The sequence below is a fragment of the Blennius ocellaris genome, assembly GCF_963422515.1.
Source record: "Blennius ocellaris genome assembly, chromosome: 11".
Classification (NCBI taxonomy): domain Eukaryota; kingdom Metazoa; phylum Chordata; class Actinopteri; order Blenniiformes; family Blenniidae; genus Blennius; species Blennius ocellaris.
In genome coordinates this window covers 5,495,622-5,516,312 of record NC_137660.1, presented here as the reverse complement: position 1 = coordinate 5,516,312, position 20,691 = coordinate 5,495,622, and the positions used below count along the sequence as shown (strand labels likewise).

The window sequence follows — 20,691 nt, the reverse complement described above, 5'->3', positions numbered from 1 at the left end:
TATTCAAACATGCGTTGCCCATCCACAATTCAATTAATAATCATATCACGTTTGTATGAAAATTAAAGAAAAACCTTTTTTGAAAAAGAAAAGCTTAAATGCAAAACTATGAGTGTAACAGCAGTTGCCGTCACTATATATAAACACACACTCTTGGTTGAGAGTCTGAATGTTTTTCTTTCTTTGCTGAACTTTGATGTGAGGCTGGACATGTCCCCTCTCTTCCACATCTGCTTCTTCAGTCCATTTATTAAGTTATTCAACAGAATAATAGTCACATAAGTAGCTTCAGTGGTGCCAAAAAACACAACTATATTATCAGTCAATTATCACACAGTGCAGGGGTGTCAAACACATGTCAGATCAGGGGCCACATACAGGCTAATTTCTCCTTGTAAAGATAGTCTTCGACTGGTAAATTAGTGCTATAATAATGTCTATATTTTCACAAAACCAAACAATTACTACAGAAAATATCTACAATCTCAATATAAAGCCAATTTTAATTCAACCTGATGCAGAAAACAGTGAAATGTATATAAAAAAAAAAACCTATAGCTGTTGCATTATGGGTGTTTTTATAAAATAATTCTCACAGCACCTTTGAGGCTAATGTTAATGTTAATAGCTTTCATGGCAGCATTAGTAATATCTCAGCTTGGGTCTCACTATTGTGAGCCTCTGGTGGGCCGGTTCCTCGCCGCTGATATAATGTGTTGTTTTATTGAGTAATAAATGTGGCACACCTCAAAGTGTCAGCACATTTATTTGATTAATGGTAAGTGTTCATTGCAATTAATTATCATTTCCTGCTTTTGTATTTATATTTTATCATCCATCTTCATCCTCACAGGGGTCACAAGGTGCTGGAGCCGACCTCAAGTTACTATTGGAGAGGACAGGATACTTCCTGGACAGGCCGGCCGTTCATCACAGGACACACACACACACACACACACACACACACACACACACACACACACACACACACACACACACACACACACACACACACACACACACACACACACACACACACACACACACACACACACACAGATAGAAAGAAATTGTAAATTGTAATGATAGGTGATTCATCTCATTTAGTCAAACTCAAACTGAGCTTTATTGTCAGTTCTGCAGTTCATACAAGAGATGGACAAATCACCAAGAATAAGAAATAGAGCATAGAGACGAACATGTCAGCCAAAATAGAGTCAAAATAAGAAAATAGCAAATTTGGGGAAGAAAAACAGTACAAGGAGATTTAAAATAGCATTTGCAAAATACAATATAATATACCTGAAATGTTCAACATAAAGCACAGTATTCTATTCTATTCTATTCTATTCTATTCTATTCTATTCTATTCTATTCTATTCTATTCTATTACTCAGTTTTGCTGATGAGCTAGAACCAGTAGGTGGCAGCACTTTACAAGCCAAAGATAAATGAAGCGCTCAATCACTCAATTCAAGGCTTCAAAACTCCCTGATGAGGTGATCAGTCCTCTTCACCTGAAGCTCCCAGCAGGCAGCGTGTGCAGAACGTGTGAAGCTTTTCCTTCAACAGCTGTTTCTAAATCACAATTTACCGAGAACAACACTGAAAAGAGAAAGATCGAACAAACCTCTCAAAGAAGAATGATGTAGCAAGCGTAAACCTGATATCTCTCAGCATTAACGCTGTGCTGTGGGCACTGAACTCTGCAGGAGTCATGCAGAGGCCACGGCCTGGTGGAGAAACACAAAACGTAGCAGCAGAGAGGATTTCATTCCTTCTGGGAGGTTCAGAGCCACATCGAGCCCCCTGGTGCAACTCAAACCTACAACAGGAAATCTGGAGAATCCAGCATATTTTCCACCAGACAATGGAATAACGTCAAAACTGCACAATTTTTTAATCTTGTTTCAGATTTTAAAAGGAAATTGAATGAAATGCATACTTTTCCTGATGTCGTTGTTGATGTTTGCACTAAAATAGAAAAGAAACTTTTGGAGTTTATCTGCACACATCAGTGATTATGTGGTTATTGTACTGGAAATATCACGTGTGTGTGTGTGTGTGTGTGTGTGTGTGTGTGTGTGTGTGTGTGTGTGTGTGTGTGTGTGTGTGTGTGTGTGTGTGTGTGTGTGTGTGTGTGTGTGTGTGTGTGTGTGTGTGTGTGTGTGTGTGTGTGTGTGTGTGTGTGTGTGTGTGCAGCAGGAGGAGCTGCAGCAGCACCAGCAGCCTCCCTGGCGTTGACTGAATCCACAGATTGTCTAATTAGATTAAGCAAGGCTTTCCTCAGATAATCATTTAGCCGCAGCTCCTGTGTTTTTCCCTTCCCTCCGATGGAGCGCCTCTTGTGAGCTCGCTGAAGGTCAAACTCAGTTTCCTTTTTACAGAGAAAGGCAGCGTCCTGGTGTGTGTGTGAGTGTGTGTGTGTGTGCAGGGGTCTGTGGAGGGATGTGGTTGGGTTATGGGCTGTTTCTGGAGCTGTCAGGCTGAAGCTGCTCACAATAATCGGACTGCCACTAATACCTGCTGCTGCTGCTGCTGCTGAGAACAGGAGGCGATGGGGGAAGTTCCTGTAAGTCTACCTCTTCTTCTTCATCAATAATGTGGTTTCTGTCGTGGACGTCTTTGTCAACCTTTGGAGTTTGTTATAATCTGTCAGTATGAGTGAAATCAGCAGTGAAACTACATTAAAAATGTGTGTTTTTTTTAGACCTGCTCGGGCTTTCAGGGTGTAAAAAGTGAGCGATAGTGTGTGTTGTGAAGGTGATGGAGTTGTGGGACACACCAGAGCTGGCTCCACTGGTTTGACCCTCAGCGCTGCTGGCTGAAGGTGCTGCGGCTCTTTTCCTTCTCCTCCAGCCTGAAACAGGCCTCCACCTTTCAGATTAAGTCCAGGCTGACTGATTGACACAGATTACAGCCGAAGGCGCAGAGGTCGCAACCTGTGGGGAACAAATATAAAATCCTCCAGTTTACACATGAACCGAGTCAATGGGCAATTTGTTCCACTGCTGTTTTCCATCCTGCTGCAACACACACGGTGGAGTTAATCACTTTAAGATTCATCAGATCAGCCTGAGGTTTTAACTCCTCATCAGACAAATGACACTCCCAACATGAGAGAGGTATTTTATATATTCTTCTGTCTTCTCTGCTTTGGCAAACAATCTATTGCTTCACCTAGAAACTATGAGGAACTGCATCTGAGCTCAAGAAACATTTCAAACTCCTCTCGTGAGTCATTTAGGTACTTCTGAGCAAAGAAGACTTGTGCACAGTATCATATGGCTTGTATTTTATAGAGGTGCATCTAAATCCAATATGTCTTGTTTTGGTCAGTTATAATCCCTTCAAATGTGTTTGATCGCTTGGAAATGTCTCATAATGTTTGTTTCACTGAATGTAGAGTATTTAGTTCTTTAAATTATACCCTGAGGCATTGTATTTTTTTTTTAAATGGACCTTATATGGTTAATCACGATGTAATAATAAGTGAAATTGTGCTCAGAGTTATGATTTTATGATCTGCAGCGTCACCAGACTCGCTGGCCCAAACCATCCTGGTGGAATAATGTTGGAACACGTAAATGTTATATTTAACATTTTATTCCTAATTAGTCTCTTTGGAATGTAGGTTTCTTATAAGAAAAATACATTTAATGAATATTTTTCCTGCAAAAATAAATACAAGTATATTTAAATGACTACATATATATTTAATCATGCTGTCTTTTTATTAGTTTAGAACAGCAGCAACCGAAGAGGCTCTAAAGCATTGAGGACAATAGAATAATGTTACATTTTCTTTGGTTAAACATTTTCCACTTTAGGTGTTGTTTTTGTTTAAAAAAAAAAAGAATTTTAAATTATTGCACAAATGTTGACTTGTGCAATAAGTAATAAAATAAATGTGGAGATAATCTAAATTTTTCAGCTATTTTACTGGGTTTACACTCTAAACCAGGGGTGTCAAACAGCGGGCCGCCAGAGGATCTAATCCGGCCGTCATGTGATTTTTTTTTAAAGTATAAATATGAAAACTGATAAGAGGCTGATCTAAAAACACTAGATTGGCAAAAATTACATTCAAAACCGCCCTTGGTCAGAATTTGACCGCCGACATTAATGCATCTGTGGAGGTCACATGACGCAACACCTTTCACAATAAAACAATGAGTCCAACTTATGTGAAGTGATACTTTAGACACGCAAACTCAAAACAATTTCCAGATAATGACAAATTGTTTTAATCCTGAATAAAAATACGACATCCAGATACAGGTGACTGAGGGCTTTTTTTGTGTTTTTTTTTTTTTTTTTTGCAAATATATTATATCTGATTTCCTTTAATATGTATATTTCAGAATAGACTGGTAAATTCTTGCAGTTACAAAAGGATCAAAAGAAGGAAAGACTTTGATATTTGTCCGTAGCTGCAGTTTAATATGTTACGTTTGACTTGTTTGGCCCCCAGAGATCAGATTAGGTTGATGTGGCCCCTCAACTAAAATGAGTTTGACACCCCTGATCTAAATCCATCTAAACTCTGCCAACAGGCTCGTCCAAATGTAAGATATCAACATTAAATATGAGAAGGAAATGACCAAAAACTAGCAAAGTGATCTGTCCATGGAGCAAGTACATTTCACTTGGTAAGAAATCTTGAAATAAGAATTTTAAATCCAGATTGACATCCTGTAAAATCAGGACTAAAAATAAGTCAATAACCTTCAAAGCATGTCTCCATGATGTGTCGATGATCATGTGAAGAAAATCCTACAGGATCAGACATGATTTATTCATTCCTGTTGTTCCCAGTTTAAAACCAGTGACAGTGACTGAAACAGAGACTCAGTCCCTCGGAGGACACATCATGTAACATCCCTGTTTCTTCCCCCCACAGTCACAGAGTCCCCGTCAGACCAGATCTGCACCTCAGGCCTACCACTGAGAGTCTGCGCTCGTCCAAAAGGTCCGTGTTGAGTTCCCCAGCAGGCGGTCATGGCCAACAACTCTCTGAGCGGCTCCAAACACGGCCAGGCGGCCAACCACGACATGGAGTTCGGCTGCTCGCTGCAGGAGCTGCGCTCCCTCATGGAGCTGCGAGGAGCCGAGGCCACGGCCCGGCTCTCCGAGTCCTACGGAGACGTGACCGGACTGTGCGCCAGGCTGAGGACGTCGCCCGTCGAAGGTACGCACCCCGACGTCAACATCACGTCCTCTTTACAGGAACCGGACTCAGAGGAGGACGGGTTCTCCTCTTCCAGTTGAGGTTAGAGGACAGAAGGAGACAACAGGAGAGGACAGACTGACAGATTGTGGTTCCGGTAGGGAGGGTGGGGTTTGATCTTAACTGGGCCAGACTGGTAAATGATACCATGATAGTCTTTAAATAACTACAAATCGGCCTTGAAAGTGTCAATATGTCATTAAGAAGTTCACTGTCCTTTTACAAAACGTGTCAAACATGAAATTTGAATAAAAGAACTGCAAATTCAGCAGTAATGTCTCGGTTGACTGTGTGCTGCACAACTTGCAGATCACAGTGGATATAAAAATACATGAATCCCTTTAAAAGTTCTCACTGATCTTCTGACAGTGGAGATTTAAATCACTGAACCTTTTTTGCATGCTAATTATGGGGTTTATTTTGGTTTGTTTTGTAGCAGATTGTTGTTAAGGTACAGCCTCATTTTGAATCCAGTGTGTTTGTCTGCAGGGCGTGCTCTGTTGTTGTGTCTGACCTGCTCAGTGATTCATTCGGAGAGTCGCACGGCAGGTCGAGTGTGACCCCTGGCGTCAGCGCTGATGATCATATGAAGCTGCATGTTGGGTTTTAGTACAGAAAAGGTTCAGTCGTTGTTTTTTACAGCGGTCATTTATTGTTTCAGTTACAGACACTACAGATGTAAAGGTTCTTAATGTGTGGGAGGTTTAAGTTTACTTTAAAAAAAAATCATAGAATTCAGCTCTAATATCCACAATCTGATGAAAACACGAGTTTATGCCCTCGGTTACGTCACGTTCCAAGTGAAAATCAATCATTTCTGCGTTTCTGTTTCAGAAAAGTTTTTTGTTTACATGGCGGTGTTTTGAAAACAACGTCTCTGAGGAAACGGCCGAAATGCTGAACAAGATGTAGTTTTCTTGTTGGGCCACTAGTGGATGCTGTTGGTTGTTTTTGTAATGAAGCACACAGGGTGCAGAGAACAATGAGCTCTACTCATTTCCAATGGGAGAACACCGACATTCTAGTGGACAGACGACTAAATTGAATTTCATTACAGTGAATTTCAAAATAAAAGTACCAAGTCCCAGGAGGGTGTGGACGGGGAGTCATGACACCACGGAGGGAACATTGTTCTGATTGTCTCTACTGAGCATGTGCAGAACAACTACTAGTTGTAGTGTTTTCAGAAAGTTCAATTTTCCCCATTTCCATGGAGACAGAGTTAGATCATTTAAAAAAAAAAAAATTTGCATTTTTCTCCAATCCCACGGAGATGGAGTCGGAGCGATATCAAAAGGTTTAATGTAAAATAATTGCACTGACGGTAATATAAGGGGCTGCTATTGTCTCAGGCTGTCTTTTTACTTGTGCATTTAGAGTAACTGAATGCCATTTAGTTACTCTACAGATTACAGCTACAGAGATTGATTTCGGTGGATTTTTTTTCTGCCCTCAGTTTTGACTAACAGGCTCAAATCTTGTCAAGCGAGGTTCTATTCAGGTTCTATAATGGTGTATTTGAGATTTACAGCACCACTTTAGTGCTATTCATTGATTTAGGTTTTATTATTATCATCATTGATTTAGATTCTGACATTAACCTTTAGTCTTTCATTTCCTGGTCATTTCCATCATTAATTAATTAAGAAATATCAGTGAGCACTTGATAATCCTGAAGACCCCGGGAGCCAATCTTTTGTGAATACGAGCTCACAGTCTATCCACTGGGTTTGTTGGAGTGAGCCTCATTCTGCCCTTTGACATTCTCCCCCTCATCATTAATTCACGCCGTCTGTCCGTCTTGGTTGCTGAGTAAACAACTTCAGCCTTTCCACTCCTGCTGACAGAGAGGCAAAATGTCAGCAGCAGCTTGAAATCGGTGGAAAAATCCATCCCCAGCTCTGTGTACGTCTCAGCTGGGGACAGACGTGTGAAGTTTCAGAGCAGTTCAGCCAGAGTTTCATTTCCAGACAACACGAGGCGAGGGAATGGCGGCGGGGCCTCTGAGGGCGTTGGGGCGAGTCCCGACTCGCTGGTCCACCCCTCCGGGGAGAGCAGGCCGCCCTCTGCTTCCACACAACGCTACCAGACTGCAGAGTCACAAACAGCAGGCGTCACGTTGGTTCAACTGTCACGTTTGTTCATATATGCAAAGCGCTTGAGCCCGTCTGGTTGTGATCCTGCAGACGTCTCAGCCTGACGCCACGCTGCACCTGAACACTACAGCAGGTGGCTTGACTGCCATAATTGTCCAATTAACACAAAAAAAAGTTGAAAAGTCGAGGAAAACCCTGCTCCTTCTCATATACTGACAATACAATGCAAAGTTATTGTTTGAAGAAAATATATTTTTAAATTGAAATTCAAATATGATGGATGATGAATGGACAATCTAGTGGACTGACCGACAGTTGGATTGTTATTATGGTGACTGTCAAAATAAAAGTACCAAATCCGGGAGAATATGGACTGTGAGTGGTGACACTCTGGAGGAAACATCGAGCTTATTGTCTACTGAGCATGTGCAGAACTATTTACTAAGGTTGCTCATGTTCAGCAGCAGCGTTTCTGCCGTCAACGTAAAGCTGAAGCCCAAATGTTTACAGAAAGTTGTATTTTCTAAAAATTGTGTTTTCAGTGGCTCCAGGCACCATTGTCATATGAACGGACTCCAAAAGCTGCGGAAATGTTCCATTTTCACTTGAAGACGTCTTGTAAACCGGGCCTGGTTTCTGTCTTTCTTTCTGTTCAAGCTCCTGCCTTTAAGCCAGTGGTTCTCGATTATTTTCTGTCATGCCCCCCCCCCCAAGAGGACAGAATTTTTTTCAACCCCCCCCCCCCCCCCGAATTGTACTACCATTGAGAACCTGATAATATTTATTTATTGATCTGTATAAACCACTGTATGAGTTGCTGCACCAGCATTCTGCATACAATCGCCTGATTATCAAAATAAATTAATAAAATGAGCTGGAGGCCCTTTTTTTATCGTTCAAGCATGAATAAAGACACTAATACTGAAAGTCGCGCCCGCCTCACGCCCCCCCTGACACCCCACCACGCCCCCCCAGGGGGGCTCACCCCACCATTTGAGAAGCACTGCTTTAAGCTGTCTGTGAAATCCTGCTGTCATCTGATTGGTTGGCTGTCTGAATATCACTTCTTTTTTTTTTTATCAACATGCAATGGCTATTGCTGGTAATTTGACACCAGCATCGCTATTTTCACAAGTTGAGTTTATGTCTTGAACCTAAAGACTCCACGTGATCATTCAGGATTTAACAGCGGTGGCAATGTTGGTGTTTATTTAAATAAACATACTGAGACATATGAGCCGGTAAGATGTGAAATGGAATCTTTAACCTTTGACGTCGTACCGCCCCGCCAACCCGAGCCACAGCTGGCCTCATCTTCTCCTTTACCTCCAGATGCTGAACAATAGCTGAGCATCAGTACTCTTATTTTACACGTTTTTCACACAAGCAACTGCATTTTTACTCGAGTAAATTATCTCCGTTTTCTGAGATACTTTGCTGGATGTGTACTGATGTTGATTTCACGTGTTTTACCCATTTTGTACAATTCCTAAATAAAGTAGATTAAAACTATTCACACATTTCTTTTTCGGCTATGTTTGGTAGTGTGTATTTCACCCTGATCAGTGTAGACATATTGCATAGTTAACTACATTAATAATAACTTTGATTTGAGATCCTACATCAGGGCTGTCAAACACATTTCAGTTCAGGGGCCACATACAGACCGGTAAAATTGTGTCTTAATAACCTTTAAATTTCAGCTTTAAAGTTTTGCTTTGTTGTGGTGCAGAGTGTATGTCATCAAAATATCTATATTTCTGCAAAGAAAAAAAAAGTATTACAACTGAATCTTGCTGTAATCCAGTGAAATATCCAGGAAGCTTCTCCTACAGCTGCTCAGCTTTTGTCCACTACTCTGAAGAAAAATGTTAAGAAATGACATCCCTGTTGTATATATTTCTTATTGAAGGTGGTGACGTGCTTTCTGTACACACGACAAACACCTCAATGATGTTTTAGCACATTTATATATATATATATATATATATATATATATATATATATATATATATATATATATATATATATATATATATATATATATATATATATATATATATATATATATATATATATATATATATATATATATATATATATATATATATATATATATATATATATATATATATGGTCAAAATATGTCCATCAGAGCAGCTTAATCAGGACCTTGTCCAGGTCTGCCTCTTTGGCACTGAGGTGGCTGGGTGCTGCTCCAAATACCTGCGGGTGTGTTTCAATGCATCAGGTATGTTTCAATCCATCAGGTGTGTTTCAATCCATCAGGTGTGTTTCAACGCATCAGGTGTGTTTCAATGCATCAGGTTTGTTTCAATGCATCAGGTATGTTTCAATCCATCAGGTGTGTTTCAATCCATCAGGTGTGTTTCAACGCATCAGGTGTGTTTCAATGCATCAGGTTTGATTCAATGCATCAGGTGTGTTTCAATGCATCAGGTGTGTTTCAAGCCATCAGGTGTGTTTCAATCCATCAGGTGTGTTTCAATGCATCAGGTGTGTTTCAATCCATCAGGTGTGTTTCAATGCATCAGGTGTGTTTCAATCCATCAGGTGTGTTTCAATCCATCAGGTGTGTTTCAATGCATCAGGTGTGTTTCAATCCATCAGGTGTGTTTCAATGCATCAATTGTGTTTCTCACCATCAGGTGTGTTTCAATGCATCAGGTGTGTTTGAATCCATCAGGTGTGTTTCAATGCATCAGGTGTGTTTCAATGCATCAGGTGTGTTTCAATGCATCAGGTGTGTTTCAATCCATCAGGTGTGTTTCAATGCATCAGGTGTGTTTCAATCCATCAGGTGTGTTTCAATGCATCAGGTGTGTTTCAATCCATCAGGTGTGTTTCAACGCATCAGGTGTGTTTCAACGCATCAGGTGTGTTTCAATGCATCAGGTTTGTTTCAATGCATCAGGTATGTTTCAATCCATCAGGTGTGTTTCAATCCATCAGGTGTGTTTCAACGCATCAGGTGTGTTTCAACGCATCAGGTTTGATTCAATGCATCAGGTGTGTTTCAATCCATCAGGTGTGTTTCAATCCATCAGGTGTGTTTCAATGCATCAGGTGTGTTTCAATGCATCAGGTGTGTTTCAATCCATCAGGTGTGTTTCAATGCATCAGGTGTGTTTCAATGCATCAGGTGTGTTTCAATCCATCAGGTGTGTTTCAATGCATCAGGTGTGTTTCAATCCATCAGGTGTGTTTCAATGCATCAGGTATGTTTCAATCCATCAGGTGTGTTTCAATCCATCAGGTGTGTTTCAACGCATCAGGTGTGTTTCAACGCATCAGGTTTGATTCAATGCATCAGGTGTGTTTCAATCCATCAGGTGTGTTTGAATCCATCAGGTGTGTTTCAATCCATCAGGTGTGTTTCAATGCATCAGGTGTGTTTCAATCCATCAGGTGTGTTTCAATCCATCAGGTGTGTTTCAATCCATCAGGTGTGTTTCAATCCATCAGGTGTGTTTCAATGCATCAGGTGTGTTTCAATCCATCAGGTGTGTTTCAATCCATCAGGTGTGTTTCAATGCATCAGGTGTGTTTCAATGCATCAGGTGTGTTTCAATGCATCAGGTGTGTTTCAATCCATCAGGTGTGACGAATCATCAAAAGTGAGAGTTTATAGGGTTGAAAAGATGACATACATTAGAGAACATTTGTGAACAAACTGTTCACTTAAAGTGACGGCTGGGCAAGGAGAGCATTGATCAGAGAAGCAGTCCAGAGGCCCGGGGTACTGGCTCCGGTGGGACAACGCCGACCCCGTACCTGAACCAGGGTTTGAATCCCTCGCCCCTACTAGAAAGCCACTGTTGAAACAAAGCCAGAAGAAGTCCTGTCTCCAGTTTGCCACCTGTTGTGAGGATGCTCTTCTTCAGGAGGGACAGGGAGGATGCTCACAGTGGATGGGAGATGGATGAAGACGAATACAAAGACTTCAGAACACTGCAAACGTTCATCTTCAGCAGGGCAACAAGTGGAATCATCCAGCCAGAGCTGCAATGGAAAGGTTTAGATCAAAGTCTTCATTTGTTAGAATGGACCAGTCAAAGTCCAGACCTTTATTCAATTGAAAATCTCTGGCAGGATTTAAAAAGTGCTCTTTACAAACACTTTCTATCCAGTCTGACTGAGCTTCAGCTATTTTGCAAACAAGAATGGGGAAAAGTTTCAGTCTGTAGAAGTGGAGAGCTGTTAGAGACGAGCCCTAAAGGATCTGCAACTGTGATTGCAGCTAAAAGAGGTTCTGCAAACTATTGACTCGGGGAAGAAGTCTTGTGTGCCACATTTTTCAGTTTTTCATTTGTAAAAAAGAAAAGAAAAGAAACGTTATGTTGGTCTATCACATAAATCCACTGTATATTATCTGTATGACATCATCTTGTGGGTGAATCCTGCACGAGCCTGTGTGTGGACTGATGTTTGCGTCTCGTCGCAGGTTTGGACGGGAAATCGGAGGACGTCAGCCGGAGGCAGGAAGAGTTTGGACGGAACATCATCCCTCCTAAAAAGCCAAAAACCTTTATGCAGTTAGTGTGGGAAGCCCTGCAGGATGTGACGCTCATCATCCTGGAGGTGGCTGCTATCATCTCACTGGGCCTTTCCTTCTACCATCCGCCAGATGCCCAGGGACAGAGTGAGACCAACACACACACACACACACACACACTGTAGCTGTTTAGCATTTCAGTGAATATGAAGAAGGGGTTTCACGTGTGCAGCCATACATTCGCCCATGTTGGAGGAACGGTGCTCACAGCGTTGGTGGTTTTCTATCAGTGCACTGAAATCAGGCCTGGTTCAAACCACATGTTGAGCTCATATTGTGGCGGCAGGAGTTAGCGCTGTATCTCTCAGAAGCTCAACCTGCCGGGGAGGTTAATCGTGTCACGTAGACTGAGGGAACCGATGCGGGTTGAAGAGGCTTCGTCTCCAGTGTGTTCTCCATTCAGACTGCGGGAAGGCGGCCGGCGGCGTGGAGGACGAGGGCGAGGCGGACACCGGGTGGATCGAGGGCGCCGCCATCCTGCTGTCGGTGGTGTGCGTGGTGCTGGTGACGGCATTCAACGACTGGAGCAAAGAGAAGCAGTTCAGGGGCCTCCAGAGCCGCATCGAGCAGGAGCAGAAGTTCGCGGTGGTCCGAGGGGGGCAGGTCATCCAGATCAATCTGTCCGAGATGGTGGTCGGAGACATCGCCCAGGTCAAATACGGTGAGAGGACATTCTGATGTGTCAGACTCATTTTAATTCAGGGGCTACTTGCAGACCAATTTCATCTTGAGCGGGTCAGACCTGCAAATTAGTGCCATAATAACATTTAAATGTAAACCTGAAAGTTTTCCTTTGTTGTAGTGCAGAGTATAGGTGATGGGAATGTCTGTATCTTAGCCAAACCAAACAATCACTGCCAAAAATGACTACAATCTTCAACCTTCTGGTGCAAAATACAGTGAAATTTCCAAAACACATCTCCACTGGCTGTTTTAACAATCTCACCCTCACATTAAGGCTTTGAGGCTAATTTACTAGCTTTCATGGACCCTCATTTTATATTGACCCACGGGCCTCACGTTGGACTGCCTGGGGGCACAATGCACATTTACAGGCTAAAGTAATCAGATTACAGTCAGCACATTAAGTGCAGACAAACACACACACACACACACACATATATATACTTTTTTAATATATAGATTTTTTTTTCAATATTATATTTTCATTTTAAATTAACATTGGTCTTCAGATATGAAGTGACAATATGACGTCCCACAACAAAGCAAAGCCAAATGAGTTGATGTCCAGGTCACCTGTTCACCCCCAGGCAGGACAACTGTCTATGGGGGAGAAGTAATATTACACTGAGCCAGAAAAGGGCCAAAAAGTTTGTTTTCATTGTAGTCTTATGCAGGCGCAGTCTTTCCATCTGTATAACAGACGCCGTCTCCTTGAGCCGTTGTCTCAAACAGGGCGGCTGGGTAGATTTCCAAGCCAGAAGAATGAGTTTCTTAGAAACTTGCATTTCCAAATGCAGAGCAGCTTGTAAGTCCTGCGACATGTCACTTGAAGATCTCAGTGCAGTGTAGGACAGAACCACAAAAAGATGTGCCAGTGATCCTTCAGCTTGAGAGCTTCTGTCACATGGAGGAGGCCCCGATGGAAAGATGCCATTCAGTTTTGTTTTTGAGTACTGCAGTCTATGGATTACTTTGTATTGGATGAGCTGAACAGTAATGTATCCAGGACATGGCCTCCTCCCAGAGCTCTGCTGGTATCTCTGAATTCAGATCTGTGGCCCACGCTTCTGATGAGTTCTGAGGACACTGGAGTTGAAAAACCATTTACAAAATGTGTTACCAGTTTGGAATCTGTGGGAGCAGGAGATTCTCAATAAAAAGGTGAATGGCAGGTGTGGACGTTTTTCTTTAACATAGTGTCTAAGCTGAAGGCAACGATAAAAATGTGACTTTGATATTAAGTTTAGCACTTAACTGCTGAAGTGAGGCAAACTGGCCATTAATGTACAAGTTTAAAAGATGTTCAATCCCGTCTCTCTCCAGACTGTGAACACTGCATCTGAATGTCCAGGTTTGAATTGATGGTTCTGACAGATGGGAACCGAAACAGAAATGCTGAGGGTCCAGCAAGCAGTTTTTATATGGAACATTTGTATGGAAATTTTGAATGTAAAATGTTTCTGAATTAACTCATCTATCACGGCAGGAGTGGAAAACAAGAGTGTGGGTAGTGAGGAGCTTTTAGCAGCAAAGGCTTCTAATTGTAGCTGTGAAGGTCTGCCAGTCGTTTCCGTCTCTCTGAGGCTTCAGTAGACCAGAGCCCTGGAGCTGCACAGTAATAATGTTTTAAGATAGGTAGTCCAAGACCTCCTTTCTTTTAGGGGTTTTATATTTATTATCAGATTTATAGCCACACACAAATTGTAAAATTATAGAATCCAGCTCCCTAAAGACATATAAATTAAAAAATAGGGGCAGGTTTTGGGAAAAGATATAAAAACTGGGCCGACTCATCATTTTGACCGTATTAACCCATCCAATCATAGTAAATGTTTTAGAAGAGTATCTGGGAATTGATCCACGAGTGGCATGAATTGACTTTTTCCTCAATTTATAACATTGCCAGAACGTTTCCCAAAAGAATTTATATAATTCAACAGAATAGGGAGAGAGACTGTTGGATCACCTGAACAGAACAGAAAGTTGTCCTCATATAGAGCCAAGCGGGACGCCACACCACCGAGCCTGACCCCTTTAATATCTGGGGGCCTCCTGACACCAACTGCCAAAGGTTCTAATGCAAAAAGCATTAAAAAGCAAAAGAGACAGTGGGTCCCCCTGGAGAACACCACACTGCAGAGGAAATGGGCTGGATTCATCTCCTTTTGTTAATATGAAGGACCGCGAGTCAGTATAGAATATTTTAATCCATTCTATGGATCTGTCACCGAAACCAAACTGTTGTAAAATAGAAAAGGCCTTTCAATCATGTCAGATGCCTTATGGGCATCTAAAGATGATGAAGCAGATTTTCCCCTTTGCCACATTCAGCATAAAGAACATTGAGAATTTTGGGAACATTACAAAAGGAGTGTCTTCCTTGGATGAATCCAGTTTGATCTGAATGGACTAAAGCGTTGCAGTACTGTGGTCATTGTTTTAAGATCATGATTGAGTGGAGCTGCCAGGGTCTGTTTCATCTTGATATTTGCTTCACTACGAGAAGAAGGGAGCTTCTTGCGTCTGAATGCATCACGATGCATCCTTAGTAACATTGGTACAAGAATATCTTCATAGGATTCTGGCCTGAATCCATCAGGCCCTGCTGCCTTTCCAGTGGGAAATTATTTCATTGCTTCTTGTACCTCAGATGAGGAAAAGTCTAAATCCATACTCCCCTGAAAAACTGCATCAGGTTTTGGCAATTCCAGAGTCAAGAAACTGAGAAAGGTCTTCATGTGTAGCTGTTGATTTTTAGGTATAAATATCACAGTAAAAGTCCCTGAATTGGTTATCATTTTTGATAATATTCTATTTAATAAAGCCCCATGCGATGTATATAATAATTAAACATAAATATATACATTTCTACACAAAACTGGACTTTTGAGGTTTTTTTGTGGAAATGAAAAGAGGTCCTGATGAGAATTTTTTAAAAAAAGTAAATAAATCTTTATTCTCTCAATAGAATAATATCATAAATATTATGTATAAAATGTGCCCGGGCGGGGGGGGGGGGGGGGGGGGGGATCACTGAACATGATCATTAAAATGTCATGAGAATAACTGCAAAGCAAAATGATAATTCTGATCCCACAAAAACATGAAACATTTTAATTATCAATGGACCGATGACAGTACTTGTCAGGGTTTGTGAACTCAATTGCACGGCAGACAAGAAGTTCAGTTCAAAAGTGTTTTATTTTCAAAAAACACAGCAGAAGCAAAGTCAGGCAGTCCAAGATCAAAAACCAGAGCAGGCGATGGAGGAGGAAATCCAGGAGGCAAGGTCGGGCAGGCAGGCAGAAGGTCAAAAACACACGAGGGAAAAAGGCGGGTACGAATGGTGTAGAAACTCAGACAAACTGGCAACTGGAGCTGGAAGAGAGGGAACTAAATACACACTAATGACAACGACAGGCAGCTGTGATCAGGAGGAGGAAGCAGGAGAGCACAGGGGCGGAGCTAAGGGGAACACAGGAGGGGAGGAGAGAAGGCAGGATCATGACAGTACTGGGTATCGGGTGCAATACTGCACAGAGTACTTGTACTCGTGAAGGATCCCTGAACGTTTTTCCTTTGTACGTCCTGAAAATTTTCAGTTTTATGTACTTTCTGCAAAACCTTTCTCAGAATGAAGAATTTCTGCAGCCTTTATAACAGATTAATGAGATTAAGATAATCCTGATACCCACCTCATCGTCACCATTAGAGGGGAACAATTTTATTTATTTCTATAATGCCAAATACAACACAGTCATTTCAAGGCAGTTTGACAGAAAAACACATAACAATTCCACACAAGAAGCAGAGGAAAAGAAGAAACCTGCAGAACCAGACCCAGAGGAGGAGGAACCTGCAGAACCAGACCCAGAGGAGGAGGAACCTGCAGAACCAGACCCAGAGGAGGAGGAACCTGGTTAGGAGGAGGAACCTGCAGAACCAGACTCAGAGGCGGAGACTTTCTGCTGTTCCAGTTGGGGTTGGGAGCTAGAACGAGAGAAAAAGAGGGTCAGGGTCAGAATTCAACAACAACAACAACAACAACAACAACAACAACAACCCTCTGCTAACCTTTCTGACTCAGTCCTGCTCTGACAAAGCATAAAAAAGCAGGTTTATCCTGAAGGCTGTGATTCACATTCCACATGTCTGACTTCTCTGCTGTGTTTCCATTATATCAAGGAATTTATCCTTTTCTTTCTTTTTCCATGAGACTCTTGTATTGTGTGAATTTTTGAGGGTTTAAAATGTTCCATAAACATGAAAATAGATCCCAAATTGAAAAGCTGTGCCTCACAATGTATTTGTGTTTTGCTCGCAGCCCTCCGCTAATGAGATGTTTCTATCTTCTCAGATCAGATAGTTGATGGAGATTGTTCCGTGATATTTCTCCAGGTGACCTCCTCCCCACCGACGGAATTCTGATTCAGGGCAACGATCTGAAGATAGACGAGAGCTCGCTGACCGGAGAGTCTGACCTGGTCAGGAAGAATGCCCGCACCGACCCCATGCTGCTGTCGGGTGAGGCTGACACACGATAAGAAAACTGCATAACACCTGCCAAAACACTGCAGCTCTATGTATTTATTATGTTATTTTTAACTTATTATTATCTAGTTATTACATTCTTAACTGATTTTTGTTTGCTACTGTTTATTACATCAGAGTGGTCAAACATATTTCAGTACAGTCCAGTTTCATCTTGAGTGGGCCAGACGAGTAGAATAGAACCATAAGACCAAACCATTACTCCTGAGGACCCAATCTCAACATAAAGCCAGTTCTAATGAAACCTCCTGCTGCAAAATGCAGTGAAATGTCAAAACACTTTTCCTCGAGCTGTTGCATTCTGGGTATTACAAGACCTATGAAGACATATGGGATAAGCATCCTAAAACACTATTGGTAATCTGTCACATTATTGGCTTCATTACAGTTTATTACAGGATTAGACAACATTAAGGCATTATTGGTTAAGTTTGATTGATTGAGTTCATTATGTGCACAGAGCTGAAGTTGCACAGTTAAAGTGAATTCAAGTGAAGTATTATGGGGACTAATTAGAAATGATAAATGTGAAACTGTTGCAGATATTAAAAAAAAGAACTCAATTAAAGTGCAATTAAAGCAGCACAAGAATCATGAGAAGAGTTGTGTTTCTTTGTCCTCGATGACAGTGATCTTGTGCTACATGTGAGTGGAGTCCAATTATTGAGAAGCCAGTTCAACACTAACATGTTATCTACTGGTCATTAACAATGAAAACAACCAAAAGGACGTCTCACTTTTCAGAATTCTGATGTGTGTCTGTCACACACTGTCTCAGCTGAAGGCTTGGTCGCAAATCACATCATTTACATGAGTTTCGAGGTTTAAAATGGAAGAAAACAATGAGAAAACAGGACTGGAGGTTTGACTGCCCCCCCCCCCCAGGTACCCATGTGATGGAGGGCTCTGGAAAGATGTTAGTCACGGCCGTCGGCGTGAACTCCCAGACCGGGATCATCTTCACGCTGCTCGGCGCAAGTGAGAGCGAGGGCGAGGAGAAGAAAGAGGAGGACGAGAAGAAGAAGAAGAAGGAGAAGAAGAAGAAAAACAAAGAGAAAAAAAGCAAGTCAGGTGAGGATGTGTGGAGGAGTGACACGTTCAGCATTTAACCCTTCGAAAACCTTCAAGTGAAGCAGCCACAGACTCCCACTGTGTGACGCTTCCACACAACAGGACCAAAACGTGCTGACATCGTCTTATTCCTGCTCCATTCAACGCTTATTACACTCTTTTAATATATAATGACACGGTGTCTTTTTCTACCTTCACAGGCAAGAAAGAGAAGAAAGGTTGGTGGTACACTTCTCCGTCTGTCCTGTGACTGTGTGTGTGTGTGTGTGTGTGTGTGCGTGTGTGTGTGTGTGTGTGTGTGTGTGTGTGTGTGTGTGAACTTACATGCCTGATGATTGAAGCGACTCGATGATTGTGTCGTATGGAATCACAGGAGGGCCAAAATTAAAAGGAAATAAATGTGGATATATAAAGAGAATCAATAAGACAAAAAATATAGAAAGGTAGTCATAATCTTTTTCTATCTTGTCTTTGCTTATTCCATGTTGTCAGTACTTCTCCTGTTTTGTCTTTGTCTTTTCCGTTTGCTTTTTGTCATTGCATATCCTGGACGAGTCAAGCCGTCTGGAAAAGACCAAAGCAATACAATGCTCATCAGCAAGGGCTTCCTGTTCAGGAAATAGTCTTATACTATATCTTTGAAATAGTGGATTTGTTGGTTCTAGACAGTGAAAATAAATGGCAGACAGAGCAGTCTACAATATGATGAGGCTGGTGCCAAATTACAAACTTTCCATATTAGCCCACAGAGTCAGGTTAACTGTTTTAGACAAGGTGAGAGAATAGAATAGAATAGAATGTCTTTGTTGCCATTGAAACACCATACAACGAAATTGTAAGGTGCAGTCCTCTTTAAAGTGCCGTTTTATAAAAAATATAAAATATAGTATTGAGTATCCGCTGGGCTTTCCTGAGGCAGTGGGGACTGTAGAGATCTTCCAGGGATGGAAGGGGGCAGCTGGTGATCTTCTGGGCTGTGGTGATGACTCTCTGGAGCTGCTTCCTGTTTGCTGCTGTTCAGCTGGAGAACCACACACCAACACATAATGTAAGAATGCTTTGTATGGAGCATTTGTAAAAGGACACTAACAGTTCCTGTCTGAGGTCGTTGTTTTTTAGTATCCTCAGAAAGTAAAGTCTCTGCCGTGCCTTCTTGATGATGGCTGTAGTGTTGGCACTCCAGGTCAGGTCATCCTCAGGAATCGGCAGCTGGAGACCCTCTCCACACGGTCCCCGCCGATGAACAGAGGCGGAGTATCTGTCTTTTTCCTTCTAAAGTCCACGATGATCTCTTTTGTTTTGTTGAAGTTCAGGAGCAGGTTGGTCTCGGTGCACCACTCAGACAGCCTCTCCACCTCGTCCCGCTATGTGGACTCGTCCCCTCCGGAGATGAGCCCCACCACGGTGGTGTCATCAGCAAACTTTATGATACTGTTGCTGGGGATGTGGAGGTGCAGTCATGCCTGTAGAGGTTGTAGAGAAGGGGGCTCAGAACGCAGCCCTGGGGGGAACCGGTATTGAGACTGATGGCTGAGGAGACATGGGGGCCCACTCTCACCCTCTGAGGACGGTCTGTCAAAAAGTCTTTGATCCATCGGCAGACAGAGTCAGATATTACCAGATCGTGTAGTTTTGACACCAGTTTGTTTGGTAGGATTGTGTTAAAAGCAGAGCTGAAGTCCACGAAGAGCAGACGTATGTAGGTCCCCTGATGCTCCAGGTGGGACAGAGCAGTGTGGAGGACTGTTGTTATGGCGTCTTGCGTTGACCTGTTAGCCCTGTATGCAAACTGCAGAGGGTCAAAACCGGGTTGTAGGATGGAGGTGATGTGTGCCTGGACAAATTTCTCTCAACATTTGGTGATGATAGGTGTTAGTGCCACCGGGCGGTAGTCATTTAGACTGCTGATGGTGTGTTTCTTGGGTGAGGGGGACAATAATGGAGGACTTTAGGCAGGGAGGGACGGTGGCCTGACTCATGGACTGATTGAAAATTTTGGTGAAGACCCCTGGACAACTGAGGTGCGCAGTCCCTCAGTGCCTGTCCAGAGACACCGTCTGGGCCTGCAGCTTTCCTTGGGTTCACCGCGCCGAGTGTGTCCCTCACCCGTGTGCTGGTGGATTTAAGGAGGATATCTTTTGTGGCACCTCAAAACGACCAAAGAAGTTATTGAGGTCCTCTGCTAGTGAAGCGCCACCATCATCCGCAGACAGGCTGCTGGGTCTGTAGTTTGTGATGTGTTGGACCCCCCGCCACACCTGCCTGGAGTTGTTGTTTTTAAAGCAGTCCTCTATCCTCATTTGGTATGCAGCCTTTGCCACTGTGATTCCCCTCCTCAGGCTGGATCTTGCGGTGTTGTAGAGCTCCCTGTCCCCAGACCTGAAGGTGGTGTTTCTCTCCCTGAGCAGGCATCGTACCTCTCTAGTCATTGTACCTCTCTAGAAGTTGGCTGACTTTGTGAATCTGAATGAACTTTATTCTGA

The 20,691-nt window shown here is 42.4% G+C and overlaps 1 protein-coding gene across 2 annotated transcripts in view; it reads left to right on the top strand.

Annotated features, from left to right (window-relative positions):
• Positions 1–5,001: 5,001 nt before the first annotated feature.
• LOC308136561 (plasma membrane calcium-transporting ATPase 1-like) overlaps positions 5,002–20,691 on the top strand; it is a gene marked incomplete at both ends in the record, with an annotated part of 41,641 nt that continues 25,951 nt past the window's right edge. Inside the window, 5 exons of one of the 2 annotated variants that reach the window (XM_080504920.1) lie at positions 5,002–5,191; positions 11,792–11,989; positions 12,306–12,563; positions 16,985–17,110; positions 18,023–18,208. In XM_080504920.1, coding sequence (XP_080361046.1) covers positions 5,002–5,191; positions 11,792–11,989; positions 12,306–12,563; positions 16,985–17,110; positions 18,023–18,208 — 958 coding nt within the window. Of the gene's footprint in view, positions 5,192–11,791; positions 11,990–12,305; positions 12,564–16,984; positions 17,111–18,022; positions 18,227–20,691 lie in introns of both variants that reach the window. The other variant, XM_080504919.1, reaches the window with a different exon arrangement.